Source organism: Emydura macquarii, unplaced genomic scaffold (assembly GCF_026122565.2).
Source record: "Emydura macquarii macquarii isolate MOO-44397 ecotype Brisbane River unplaced genomic scaffold, CSIRO-AGI_Emac_v2 contig_2636, whole genome shotgun sequence".
Lineage (NCBI taxonomy): Eukaryota > Metazoa > Chordata > Testudines > Chelidae > Emydura > Emydura macquarii.
In genome coordinates, this window is record NW_027132773.1 from 13,536,239 (window position 1) to 13,551,467 (window position 15,229).

Genomic DNA, 15,229 nt, shown 5'->3' on the forward strand with positions numbered 1-15,229 from the left:
ACCACCATCTCTATATCTACTTCCATGTTGCATTGAACACCTATCTGAACTGATCTGAAAGGTCACTACCAGCTCCTGCTCCAGATCCCTCCTCAAGACCCACTTCTCCCATTTCATGTTAGCTTACATGACGTTAACTAACCAATGATGGATAATTGGAAGGGCAGATGAGGATGGATGACACTCATTTTATCTATTCATAGAAAAATGATAAATGTATACATGCATATTAAAATAGCATATCATTTTATTGTATCACTCTCCCCATCTCCTTCTACGTCACTTGCCTTCTTAGACTGCACGCTATTCAGGGCAAGGACTGTTTTTGTATGTTTTTAGAACACCAGGCTCATTGGAGCTCTGATGCTGATTTATGGCCTCTGGGCACTATTGCAATATACATATTAAATAAATAAATCATCGTCATCATCATAATCATCGAGGGGTTCCTTTCAAACAAAATAGCTGAACAGTTTTTCAGTGGTTCACTCACACAATTTAAGTATGACTCAAAACCTAACTATAGGCGTTCATAATCACATTGACCAAACTGTTGACATGATTAGGGTGAAATGGCATAGATAACATTACTGATTGGAGCTGACAGCCTTTGTGCATGAAAAGCCCAGGGTTAAATGAAACCAGTGAATGAATTACTCTGCCCCAACAGTACTCCTCACATCTGAACTGAGTAAAAGTCATATAAAAACCCCTGCAATGTATAGTACTTTCCATTCAAATATTCTTAATGCCTTGTCATTCACTGGAATTTAATTTGTTCTCCAATGAATTATAATAAGGTAAAATACACACTTTGACTGCAATGATTCCTAGAGAAATCAAAATATACTTGTGTTCCCATCACTAGGCCAAACTACACTACTGTAAGCTATGACGTTGTTTCTGGAAGAACTGTCTTAGAAACAATGGATTGAACATCACAATACCGTTCAGCTTTTGTGACTCAGTAACAGTGCTTTATGATCTACTTCCATAAATAATAGAAAAAGAGAAAAAAACCAAGAGAATGACCAGTATGGGAGGTAATACTGGACCAGACCAAGAACCTCTCACTCCCATTGGTGAGCCATTACTCACACAAGCAGATCTATTAACTTGAAAGGAACTGCACATGAGTAACAGTTTGCCAATGGCAGTAAGGGATTAACAGTCTGGCTCAATGTGAGCAGCAAACTTCCCATATTATTTGCACAGGGTACCTGAACTTTTAAAATCTGTTTCAGCCAGCATTTTATAAGATACACAACTTATTTATTCTTTTTTAGACACCAAAAGTTAAATCATGTGGTCGATATATAAGCAGAATGTCCCCTGAAAGACAGTTTTGACTACATTGGCTCTGCAAGACTGATTATAACAATGACATTTGTTTAAGGTGGAATTAATGTTTGAAATATGCATTTCCCTATCTTGAAGTCCTTTGTATTTTGTGGGGTTGGAATAGGTGCTGATTGTGAGAATTCAAACCTGGATCTGAACTTTGTAATTGGCCGCTATCTCTACTAAGGAATGAACCAAAATTTCAGTTTCAAACACCCCCTAATTTTGAGATGTTAGAAATGAGGATCTCTAGAGTTGGCAAGGGTTCAATTCTAATTAAAGTACAGTTTTACTATTTACAATTAAATTAAAGTCCACATATGCCACATTAGCACACTTTGTTATACAAGATCCATAGCAAGATACCACCATATGGTACAATGGGGGAATACTGATTCTATTTTATTAAATGGTGTCTATGATACAGCAGTTCCAATCTTTTCAGAAAAATCTCTCCTCCCATGGACATCTTTCCATTCTTCTAATCATTTTGGTCACCTGGCCACAAACAGTTGTTTCTTACACTGTTTTATATAAAACTTGATAAATCAAAGGGAAAAGGATTAACTGTTTTTACTAGATCAGATAGCCCCAGAAACAAATGTAAAGGTTAGGATTCATTTTTATTTCGGATCATTGCTTCAGTTATACTGTGAAATTCTTTCTTCCAGTTTCATTATCCACATTTAATAGCTCACCACATCTGCACAAATAAATTAAATCTGATACAAATACCAGCATTGACCTTGAAATCTGTGGCACTGAAAATAAGTTAATTCATTTAGCTAAAACGAGAGGTCGTCTTACCTGCCAGGCAGAAGATGAAACACACTGTAACAAGATGACTGATTAAGAACCACATTTTCATCTTCTATTCAGAAATGATTATTTCAAAAGTAATTCTGCTCGCAACACCAGTGTTCAGGTAACTAAAAATACCTGTTAATAAAATCAGAAAGAAATAGAGTGAATAATTCTGATATAAGTAGAGGCTATTACATTTAAATCAGATACATTTTCTATGTTTTATAGTCTTAACAGAGAATAGATATATTTTTAAATTAACAGTATTCTCAAATTTGGTAGACCAAATGTGTGATCTCTCTGTATATATAATTTACATTTGTCAAGCATTTCCCATTTAAGGATCTCAAAGCACTTTATAATCATTCATCTGAACCATTCAAAGTGTGGAAGGATAAATATAATAGGTTCTGCTTTGGCCAATCTTGCAAAACCAAAACCAGGGTTGGTTTGGATGTGGATTCTATTTGTATACATACCTCACAGCTTAGAGGATTTGGAATTATACCTAATGATATAAATCCAGATTCTGTCACCCTTACTCATGCAGAATACCACTTTACACTACAAATAATCCCATGGATTTCAGTGTCATTAATACAAAAATGACAGTGAAATGGTGGTACACTGAATCTCTTTCATAATGCATTTCTTTTGCTTGGTATGTTGTAGTTGTTAGAGTTCTAATCCATAGTTCACAAACTATGGAAAGACAATCTTAGTTTTTACTCTCTGGTTTACTCTCTGGGGTTTTATTTACCTTGAATATGTCAAATATTTTATATGTGATAGGAGCTATTTTATAGTCTATACATGTGGGGGTGGGGACTGGGAGTGCAAAGAGTGTAGTGAACTCAGTAACAAATGCACACAGCTTCTTTTGGATCCTTTCAGAGTTCAGATACAGTTTTCCACAATTGTTTTCTTTTATATTTTCAGCTTGTTTAGATTAGAATATTTTATTAGCTTTTTTTTCCCTGCCGGCTGTTATCTATTTCTTTAGGCATGAGTCATGGTGTTGCAATATGTAATTTGTTTTGTTTAATGGGTTTCCTGCCATGCGTGTATAAAAGCATCCTTTACATCCATCACATCTTGTTCACATTTCTCTTTTCTTCTGCTCATTGGTTCTGCTATGTCACTAGTTTCTCTATGACCTGTGGATAGGGTATGATTTCCAATTAATCACTGATGGAATATCTGCATATTCCACCCATGTGTGGACACCATCCATTTGTTTCTGTTCTTAGGGTTTTGGGGTTTTTTTGTCTTTGTAACGCCATTTCATTATACATATATGGTAAAAGTATATTTGAATGCCTTTCATTAAAGATTAAAATCTTCACATAGTATCTTCTAGGCCCTTTTTTTCTTGGAATCCCAATGAATGTTTATACTGGCTAAAACAGAAGTCATGAAACCTCTTTCCTCAGTTCCGAAACCACTCTTTACCAGTTTGCTTTGTCATGCGCTGATCATTCTGATTATATTTACTGGTCTTTATATAAAGACTATTTAGCCATCTTACTCCCATTGAAATCAATGGGAATTAGGTGCCTAAATACCTTTGAGAATCTGGGCACATGGCTCTGTTAAAGTTTTTTATTCTACTATTAAAAAACCCCCCCAAAACCACAAATGCTTTTGATTCTTATGTCCTATCCGCTCACTCTTTCAGCTTCACCTCCTCCTTTACCTTTTGTTTGTTCTAAAGAGCACTTTCATACAACTTATCTGAGCAATTGATGATTCATTATCAAAACACCTTCTATCATGTATGGATTTCTAACAGGAAGTAGATCAGAATGGATGTGATCTATCAGAAAGGAGAAACAGCAGGCTGATAAATATTTTCCGTTTTACTGAAAAATCATGAAGATTGATGGGGAAAAGAAAAATGAAAACACTACAGTGGTAGGATTCTGCAATATCCCGAAATACAGGTTTTTTAACTTTACATTAGATAGATTTAAAACTATATTCTGGAATGAATGCCATTTGAATTGATGGGAATTTTGTTGTTTCGGAGATTCCACATTATTCTGGTCAGGTCCAGCTCAGCGATCTACCCTTGTGTCTCTCCTTAACGAACTGTAACTTTTTCTCCTCACCACTAGGATATGCTATTGTAGTAGCTATGAACGCCCTTTACTCCTCCCCAGCGGCATCTTATAGCTCCCTCCCTGCTTTTTCTCTGCAGAGAGCAGGAAAGCTAGCTAGGAGGTAGCAATGACCAGGGCCAGCTGCCTCACTCATCATCATCAGAGGCAGCAGCTTCAGACCTGCAAGAGGTAATAGAGGGAGACCAGACAGAGAACGCAGAAGTTTCTCTAGTAGAGAAAAGCTGTTGTTATCTTTTCTCTGCTGAAAGATGCTAGAGGGATGCTAGCAGGCCAGGTTGGGTGCCTCACTTTAGAATGCTTACCTGAGCCAATCATGAATGCCAGTGCTCTGGGGATCTCCTTTCACTGGTTTTCCATGGAACTTTGCAATGGTGGGATTTACCAAAAAAAACCTATATAAAGCCATGCAATATCCATTCATTGTATGGAAACATCTGTTTTAGCTGTCAGAGCCTATTAATTGTGATATTTGGATTAAAAAACAGCTGAAGTTCAGCAGAATATACACACAACCATAGGGGAGTCCAAAGAACCCTGGTTTATTTGAAAACAGCCTCGGGGGAAAAAATTCTTAAATTAATAAAAATGTGTATGTGTATATACCCTAGGTAAATTTGCTAATCTACATGGAATATTCTTCCACCAAAAATCTTTCCCTCCTGCCTTTACCATGGCACTAAAGCTTCTTCAAAATCTAGCATTACTGTCTGTTTTGTCCTGAACGCATTATCAAGAAGAATTCTTTTCTAGAAAACCAAAAAATGTTAATATGCAGCATATACCGCTCAATAGTGTGGTAATCCAACAGGACAAGATCAGGCATTTGAAATGTCTTAAACTAGTGGTTTTCAACCTGTGGACCATAGATCCCTGGGGGTCTTCAGACTATGTCTAAGATTCCAAAGACCCACTACATCATAGCAGCCATCACTGAATTCTAAAACCAGTACCATGAAGTGGGTGATTTGCCCCTCTCCCACCCTTCAAGCAGCAGCAGTGGGTAGGGTAGCATGATAATTACTTTTCACATTTCTCCTGGACCAATAGGAGAGACATGCCCGGTTATTCAAAACATTCCAAAGGGCCAAACATTTCCTGACTATGAAGCTAATCATCTTATGGGGTTGTTTATTCACTGCCTATTCCAAATATTTGTACTGGGGTGACATGAGTTAAACTGCATAGCTATTGCAAAACGATGTACATCATTAAACAACAATGAACCAGTAATTCCACTGGGAACAATGGTAACTATGGTTACTCATGTTAACGTTACCAGATCATCACCTAATAGCTGTATTTAAATATAATAAAGCAATGGGTTAAACAGCGTTAACTGTAAGACTATTTCATCTATATGAAATTCGACGCACTGTCGCTGATGCAAGGCCCTTCTGCCCTCTCCTTTTGTATTGACCTTTGCAGAAATCATGATCAATTTTGAAAAGCTCTTCTCTCCTCTACCTCTTCAGAAATTAGGGTTAATGGAAGTTGTGGCTGTAAATCCCCATGTTGTAAATCCCCAGAGTGGCTTTCTATACTCAGCTGTAAGTATAGAAAGACACCCTGCCAAGATATTAAAGTGTTCATTTCTTCCAGTTATTCAGTTGAGCGAGAACTGCATATACACTACGTCTAACCTGATTCATCTCAGCTTCAAGAAGAGAAGTGAGGCATTTTGATATATTTCTCTGCCTCAAGTCAGCAGTGCTGCCTGGTATTAAATGAGACAGTGCACAGGTTACCTTGTGTAGGACTAGGATAGTATGATTGAGCACGATTTTGCTACCCTGCTGCCCAAACAGCAATTCAAACTGATCTTAGACAACAGCACTATCAGAAGAGACAGGTTTGTGGATGCACTGCTCATGCATCATGTCAATTATTGTATTAAAAGATTCTTTGTCTTGTAACTCTGCACCCTTTTTTCTCTTTAGAGCAAGAGTAAGTGAAAAGTGTTCCCCATCAAAAAGACTTGCTTTTACTCTCCTGTATAGGCTAAGAATGACTATGTCCCCAGATAGATTTCTTTCTCTATACATCTTCTACTAACATGTATTTTTTATGACGACATATAATTCTAGCAAATTAATAAAAGATTTTAACACACATGCTGAAAATAGCAAGTGCTTGACTGCCTCGGTGTCAGATTGAATTAAATGGAGCCAGTACTAATGCATTTATTTCCCTTTTTGACAATTCTGGTTTTCCCTACATGAGCCAGCCACAACTGCAGCCCACATGTGCTGCTAAACATGGGAGAACTGATCCTCCTGAGTTCCATGGAACTCCTAGAACACTAAAGAGGTGGGGAGAAGTTGGGGCATCGGCCCTGCTTTCTCTCCCACACATATGCTAGCCAGAGATGGCTAGCTGCTGAGTAGAGTTTATGCTGCACCTTGCACAGCAGGGATATTAAGGCATAATGCCTCCTCATACTGCTCCAGAGTGCTGCAGCTCCTCCTCACCCTTACTCAGGACTTGGTTTCCACTGCACCCTTTATAGGGCCTAGCTAAGCAGCACAGGGTTCGTGTGGATTTACACTTTTGAACAAACTATGTATTCCACATCATTTACCTAATTATTTTAATATTAAACATACGGTACCATCACTTTACAGACAGGAAACACATACAGAAGAAAATAAAGACAACAGACAAGGGAAGGGAGGACTACAGTTAAAAGAAAGATCACGTAAGGCAGAAAATAGTGCAAATAAATCTGACACATTCTGATTCTTTTAAATTTGAGACCAAGGCAGGGGAATAATCAGCACAGTGTGGAGGTCAGCAGTGGCCCTCAAAGCCAAAAAAAATGGAAACTGGAAGCAGATAATGAGGATTCTTAGCATGTTGGAAGAGGAATGGTGTTCCAGGTGTGAGGGGTTTTGTGAGTATGAAAGTCAAAGGAGGAGGAGGAGAAAAAGGAAGCAACAAAGCAAGACAAGTGGGCACAGTACAAAGATGTAGCAGGGCCAAGCTCACAGAAACACCAAAATGAGGAGAAGGAGCTTGAACTTTCCACAGCAGGAGACCAGAAGCCAGTGAAAAGTCTGAAGGAGTGGGGGGTCAATAAACAGAGCAGTAGGGGAGGAAACGTTATTTTATTTGTAGCATGTTGGATAGTCTGGAAAGGGGAAAAGGGAGATTCAGGAAGGCCAAGTAGCAAGGAAAGTTGCAGTAGCTCCAGTGAGAGATATGTGAAACAGGATTCTGGCAGCGGAGACAGAGAGTAAGGAACAGATTTTAGAAATGTTACAGGAAAAAGAAATAAGACTTGATGAGAGCCTGGATGTGAGGAGAGACGGGAAAAAGAGGGTTGAAAGGTAATCCCCAGGTTGTGAGCTGGAATGATAGGAAGGATAGTGGAGCTGTCTGTTTATGTCAGTTTCCTTAGCAGGACCTCTCTGGGACTCCCTCCCATCTGTTGCCATTCAGCAATTTGGGAATGACAAGAGTGGTCAAACCTGTGTGACACGAGTTCATGATTCCCAGGCTGAAAACCCCTGGTCTATGGTGATGGAGTGAGTGGGGAGGGAAGTGTGTTTAGGAGAAGTTTCAGGTTTACCACATTTATTTAGCAGAGGTGAATCAAGTCCCTTGTTATTATTACAATTTACTAGCCTATTACTACAATTATACATATTTATGCTCAAAAAATGTTTACAGAACTGGAGGATCCATCAAGATTACATTACAAATAGATACAATAATCTAGAGGAAATCTCTAGTTCTCCACTCTTTCTCAAAATGTGAATATGTGTAACTGCAACAAATCACTGGTAAATTATCACAGTGGCAAGTTCTAATGAAAGGTTTTTAGGAACTTCATGTTACTTCAACCTGATCAGTGTTTTGTGTTTGTTTTTATTTTAGTCTCCTGTGATTTTGGTAAGCGTTTGATTATTCACTTCCTAGATCTGCTTTTTAAGAGTTAGCAGTTTTCATTAATTAAACTGACTCACTTTTCATAAATCTTATCAACTGCTATAGCACTTAAAATTACCAGTTACTTTTTTTTAATGTAATGTAACTAATGACGTATATTGCACACTACCTGGCATCTCTCTCTCCTCCCTACATTTGTGGCTTTAGTAATTCTATTGTGCAACTAAATCAATAAGTCTTCCTAGTTTAGGACGAGACTGTGCCTTTAGGCACAGCATTGAGCAATGTGTGGTGCTTAAGGTCTATACCAGTAGCAAAATAACACTTGCTAGTGCACTGGGATGCAGAGCTAAGGCTCTGGGGTGGGATAATGCAGGGCACACAGACTCTGTTCCTGTGCACCGGTTCCAGACTCAAGGACTGAGTAACAAGTGAAGGGGAGCAAGGAAGGATCTTACTTCCTGGGTAGCTGTATAGTTCTGTTCACAATCTAGCATTTAACTGTTTAGTGTTTAATTGTCTCTAGACAACAGTCAAGGATTTAAGGAACTAAAACCCCCAAATGATATTGCTAAGTGAAATTCACTAGGATGAGTCTGTGATACACTGTACATTTGCAGTGATATGGCTAATTCTGTAATATTCCAATACCAGTTTTAACACAATACAAAAATAGTAGAAAATACCAGTTGAATTATGGACCATTTTTCTTTTCTAATGATTTTTTAAGATAAAGGCAGGCTTTTAATTTTTAAGTAAAGACACCAGATACTTCTGTCTGTGTTTAGTTGGGAAAGGATGAAGGCGAGGAAGAGGGATTAGAGTTAATGATGTAGCACTACAGATGAGGCACTCTTGTTTGTACTTAATTACATGACAATTAAATGTATTTTACAGTGTAGCACACATCCATCCCAGTGAATTTCACTAAGCAGTATCAATTGGAGGTTTAATTCTGTAAATAAATATTTTACATACACTTAAATATACTGTGGAATTCCATTCGGACTAAAGACATTCTATAGTATCATTAACACCTGCTTGTTGTTTGGAGCAAGAGAAAAGCAAAGGAAAGTGTAGGTCCTCTGCTTAGTGCAAAGGAGAACTAATAACTGATGACATCAAGAAGGCTGAGGTGTTTGATGTCTATTTTGCTTCAGTCTTCACTAAAAGGTTAGTTATGATCAGATAATTAACACAATTATTAACAACTAGAGAGAAGGAACACAAGACAAAATAGAGAAAGAACAAGTTAAATAATATTTATATATGTTAGATGTGTTCAAGTTGGCAGGGCCTGATGAAATTCATCCTAAGATATTTAAGGAACAAGCTGAAGCAATCTCGGAGCCATTAGCAATTAGTTCCCAGAGGACTGGAGAAGGGCAAACATAGTACCTATCTTTTAAAAGGGAAACAAAGAGGACCTGGAGAATTACAGACCAGTCAGGTTAACTTCGATGCCTGGAAAGATATTGGAACAAATTATTAAACAATCAATTTGTAAGCACCTAGATGATAATAGGGTTATAATTATATAATTTGGATTTGTCAAGAACAAATCATACCAAACCAACTAAGTTCCTTCTTTGACAGGGTTATTGGCCTAGTTGATAAGGGGAAGCTGTACACATGATATACCTTGTTTTAATCAAGTTTTCAGATAGCCCCACATGACATTCTCATAAGCGAATTAGGGAACTGTGGTCTAAATTAAATTACTATAAGGTATGTGCACAAGTGGTTGAAAGACTATACTCAAAGAGTAGTTATTAATCATTCACTGTCACACTGGGAGGCCATTTCCCTAAACACAGTATGAGCAAACAACAGGAGGCAGTTTCCTTGTTCATAAATCTAAACCTGCCTTTCAATCAAACCTGTGCCACAAGGAGCTCTGTCTTTGCTCTCTCATGGCCATGGTACCAATGTTTCTCTAACTATTTGCTCAGCTTTCTGGTCACTTTTTGCTTCTGACACATACAACTCCACCAATCAATGTCCCAGCCCCTGTGTTTGCAATCAGTCTCCAGGGAAACCTGTTTTATTCTCCCTGAGTTAATTCTTGCTCAGGCCTTCCCATATGGCCCAGCGCCATGAGTGGTGGCTTCGATTGTTTCAGCAATCTTACTCAATAAAGGTGCTTAATTGCTTCTTTCATTTAACTTGAATGAAAGGAGACCCATCAGCCTAAATCCTGACTGTTATTGCTCATAGGTCACAGACACATTTTCTGGCAACCAACATCACTCTCCAGCACAATATAGTACAACTAATAGCAACTAGTTGAAGTGAACAGTTAGTTTCCAGATTTAGATTTTTCACTATTTCTCTAAACTCTGGCAGTTTCTTACAGATGCTGAATATATTCAGAGAAAAGCCAGGATCAGTTCATAAATGACGTGCTAACCAAAAAAAAAGAGTTTAAATGCATAATATTAATAACTAACAATTCAAACTGGTCTGCTTTTTATTAAAATTAATCTAGTTGTCTATTAGACAAAAATTCTCTAGCAAACACAGTGGTTCGAACCTGGAGAATTAATAAGTACTTGTAACTCTATGGGCCAAATCCTGTGGCAGCCTGTGAGCATCAATAGAGATTTTGTCTGAATATGGGAATTCTGACTACATGAAAACTTAGTAAAGATTTCAAGATTTGTCCACCGGAATTGCACGTCCAGCACTTGAGGATTTAGTTCAGTAAAAACTAACTATGCAGCAATACATCTCCCTTTTCTCATTCACCAATAATTCTTTAAAAGGCAGTGATTTGGCAGTAGCAACAAGACATTACGTACTTTTTGATATTTCAGCTCTCTTAAATGAATACGGTAGTTTTGTAGCGCTTCTCCAGCGCATTGTACACTTCCCATCACCCTATAGTCTGTAGTGTACAGAATATATTCCCAGAGTGCAATAAGGTAGGTCCCATTTTTCAAGGAACTGCAATTTACTGGTTCACTGTTCTCACCCTCTTTCCTTATGTAAATGTCTAGTGGCACCCACAATGGCATCTTAAGTAGAATCAGCACTACAGTAGTATGATGACGCCACATCATATGCTGCCTCAGAATTACCTCTCTCTCGCGCTCTCTCTCTCATCTTCTCTGAAAATTGCAATATCTCTCCACAGAGTAACCACAGAAAAGAATAATCCCTTTTTTACTCATGCTCAGAGCCATGTACTGGTAAGCAATAGGTTCTATCGCATAAAAGCCTTTGTATTGAGAAACAAACACATTCTATTGTGTTTTGCTGTAAGTTATAATGATTTACTTTGTATAATCAAAATGTAACTCTGCTGGTTTTGGAGGTCCAGTTTCCAAAACAACTTCTTTTAACATGCTTCTTTCTCTAACGGGAAAATATATGCTAGTCTCTGGAGTTCCACCCTCAACAGCAGCCTTTTGTGTTAGCTCCTTTGTAGTTTTTTGCTAGCTACTTATATAATTAAGCGAAGTCTTATGGATTTTCTTTGCCTTGTCTGGTACCTAGTAAAAAAGTCAAAATATAAAGGTATGATTTTCCATTTTGACTATTTCTAATCCCCTCTTTTTCCAGATATGTTAAGTGATCAGCAAGAGGTCTTATTTTTCTTAACTGCACTGTGAGCCTCCTTGTGTATTCACATTAGTCTGTTCTCTCTCTCTCTCCCCTCCCCCCGCTCCGCCATTGCTTTTATGGTGTTTCATCTTTTTTATTACTTCAGTTAATTATTGCCACTGTGATTAAGGGTCAGTTAGTATTTCCATTATAAAGACTCTTATTTTTGCACAACAAAGGTTAATATGCTGAACTATTCTTACTGCATGATATGTACAAGATATTGGCCTAAAAGTTAATTGTTAAAATAGCTACATCATTTTTGTTGAGTCAAAGAGCTGCGAAAGGGAGTGTTTTGACAGGCTTCGGATAAAGAAAAGTGTTTCTCAACAGTTATACTCACATAAGCCTACAAGTCCTCTTTTTGCCTGCTTCTTAGTTAACAGTTTTAGTAAACTTCAACAACTGAAAAGATCAACAATCTTTTTATCAAACACTGAAAATCCTTACCAGGCAAAACAGCGTACTGCTGCATTCCCTTTCATGAACATATACAATTTATGTCAAGTAACTTCCATGTTCTCTCCCCTTCTTCAGCAACAACATAAACATCACAGCACACACCAACAATAAAGTCCAGATCTAAGACTCAGATTTCACTCACAAATTAAATTACTAAAGAAAACAAGAACATTGAAGGGAAAAATAAAACCAAAAAACCAAAAAGAAATACTCATTTTTTAAAAGTGGACATTTTTTCAACACAGGTAACCATTTATTTTTTCTTTACACTATCTGTTTACAAACTGCTAACAGATTAACTTTCCCAGGAAATTTGGATCATGTCTCATCACTCTTGGTTACTACCATCTACACTTGGATGTCTGACTTAGTTATTTTTTCAAAAAATAAATTAGTTCAGCATTGTTTTGGTAGATTTAGTTTGTTGTGGTTTTTTTCATATAATCATTATGCCTAAAAAATTAAGTAGATTCATAGACTTCAAGGTCAGAAGGGACCACATGATCATCTAGTCTGAAAGTATAGTATAAAAGTTCCATTTCTGAGAAATATTAAAACAAAGATTTCTAATCAAACTGGATATGAATGAATTTCTTTCCAACACCGCACATTTATTTTCTGTCTACTTTTCACTCTCCCCAAGTTTAGTAACATGTACCAGTTGAAACAGAGACTTGGAAACTATTCAGATACTTTAAATATTCCTAAATTTCAAATAATCTAATTTAAGTATCTTTTAAAAACATTTCCAAAATGAAGTTTTTTGAGTAAGTTCATACTAAATTTACTTCTACTTATGAAAAGTTAGCTGTTTATTCTTATAGTCTCAGAACAAGGACATGCCATAACACACTTTTTTATTATACAGCTGAAGACAAGCTCAGTGGGGGATTTCATCTCTGAACTGCATGTTTCCTAGCAACTCTCTTTAAACCAGAGTGGTTTTTTTTACATCAGTCACTCGCATCTGTTGAGGATAAGAATGAAAGAGAAACATCTCTTTCATCCTGTGAATAAACAATATGAATTAGACTAGCAGGCAGCTGCAAAAGGGAGAAAAAAGGAAAAATCAGTTCAATGTTTACTAGAATTTTCTAGTTGATTTTGGAGTAATATGTAATTTGTGCCTCTTGGATTTAAGGTTTAAGAAACAAATTCACATTTCTAAGTAGCTGTTATTAAGATACATGCTAATTTTTAAGGATTTGAGCTGTCACATGAGGTGGAATATTGATTATAGTAAGCTTGTTTAAAATATTTATGATGGAAATAATCTCTCTATATACAGTATTAAAGATTAATATACATGGATACTTAATCATTACGTAGACTTTGTTGTACTCTGAACATTTTAAAGTTAATTTATATTCATTTATGTAGGTTTCAGAAGATTTAATACTACCAAAACAATTTTTTCTATACCTTTCTTATTTACAAAAAGTTAGGAAGTGGTTAGAGTTTGTAGTTTGCTAGATATAAATTAATAAATGTCATGCATATGTTGCACATCAGTTGCAACTTACCCCTTGGGCCACATAAAATAAATCTCTCATAATGCTCAGTCAACCAAGAGATGCATTGTTGTGAGGGAAGCTGTGCTATTAGAACAGCCATTGGATGAAATGCAGAGCCAAAACCTTTCAAATATTAGAAATATTAGATTAGAAATCAAATCATACCATTTTAACAACAAAAATATTGGATTTCTTGATTGCACTGAAGTACTCTCTGCAAAATACTTTGCAAACTGAAGGCAAAAGTCTTGCTCATAATGACTACATATATTTGCAGATATTAGGTCAAATACTTGAACTGCCGTTTCAACACACGTGAGTCTCTGGAAAAATAGGTTATGGAATGTCCAAATGAAAGCAAGATTAGGACATATGGTGGTTGCCATAGTTATCACATAGTTGAACCTGAAACTACCACAATTTCCCCAACACTTAAAATATACTGGTAGTCAGCATGAGGCAATAATGGTTTTTTAATTTTAGTGGGGCCTGATGTAGTGCCCAATGAGATGAACAGAATCTAATTTATGTCAATGGGCATTGTCAGGTGCTTGATTGTTGTACAAAACATCAGGCAGCCCTGGTAGTATTAATACATTAAAAAAACAATGATACATAAATTAAGGTTGCCAAGTCAGCACTCAAAAGTCAGGCAATGCCACTATTAAGGCTGTTTGGAGAATGTGAATGTGTCCCCCTGAATATGCATTCTAATACATTATAATACAGTTTTTAAATACACGATCACATACTGGGACCCCTCTGCTTCCTCCTCATTGCCTGGGCCTAACAAGAGGAACATTGAGAGCTCAGCAGAAACAGTGTCCCTGCTCCCAATCCCCGTGCCAGGCACCACAGTCATTGATAGAAGCAGGAAGTAGTAACTGAAAGGAAAGTCCTGCTCATTACCTGCCTCTCTTGGCTGGAGTATGCTCAGTGCAGACAGAACCTTCCGAGAATTTACCTACCACGTTCTAACAGATCTCTACTGACCATGTGTGAACTGACATTTTTCAAAGGGTTATTAACTTGCCAAATTTTGCTGTTTCTTTCTCCCGCACAGGAACGGTAAGAAGAACATTCCAGATATAAAGGCAAATCTCCTACCAAATTCCAAATCCCTGCTCCAAAGCCTGGAGGCTCCAGGAATTTCTCAGTGAAACAGCAGTAAGAATTTTAACAAGGTCAAAGCAACAAATTTTCTCCTAATTCTCATTTTAAGAAATGTCTAAACCAATTTTTCCAAAATTTTCCAAAAAAAAAAAAAAAAATAAAAAAAAATACTTAGCCTGAGGCAGACATCTGGCATGGAAAATTTCAGTTCAGATAGTTAAACTTTGACAAAGTTATAAGTAACTGAAAACAGAGTCTTATAATGGGAATCATTTGTCATCCTTAACTACAATATTGTCTTTGTCCCTGCAACCTGCACATCTGCCCACCCCAGCTGCCACATCTTAGCCAAACAATTAATTATGCACACCCTGCAAT

At 37.1% G+C, this 15,229-nt stretch overlaps 1 protein-coding gene across 1 annotated transcript in view; it reads right to left on the minus strand.

Moving 5' to 3' along the window:
- CNTN1 (contactin 1) overlaps window positions 1-15,229 on the minus strand; it is a 238,637-nt gene that overhangs the window by 168,938 nt on the left and 54,470 nt on the right. Inside the window, exon 2 of the mRNA XM_067564200.1 lies at window positions 2,149-2,280. Coding sequence (XP_067420301.1) covers window positions 2,149-2,209 — 61 coding nt within the window. The 5' untranslated portion in view covers window positions 2,210-2,280. The remainder of the gene's footprint in view (window positions 1-2,148; window positions 2,281-15,229) is intronic.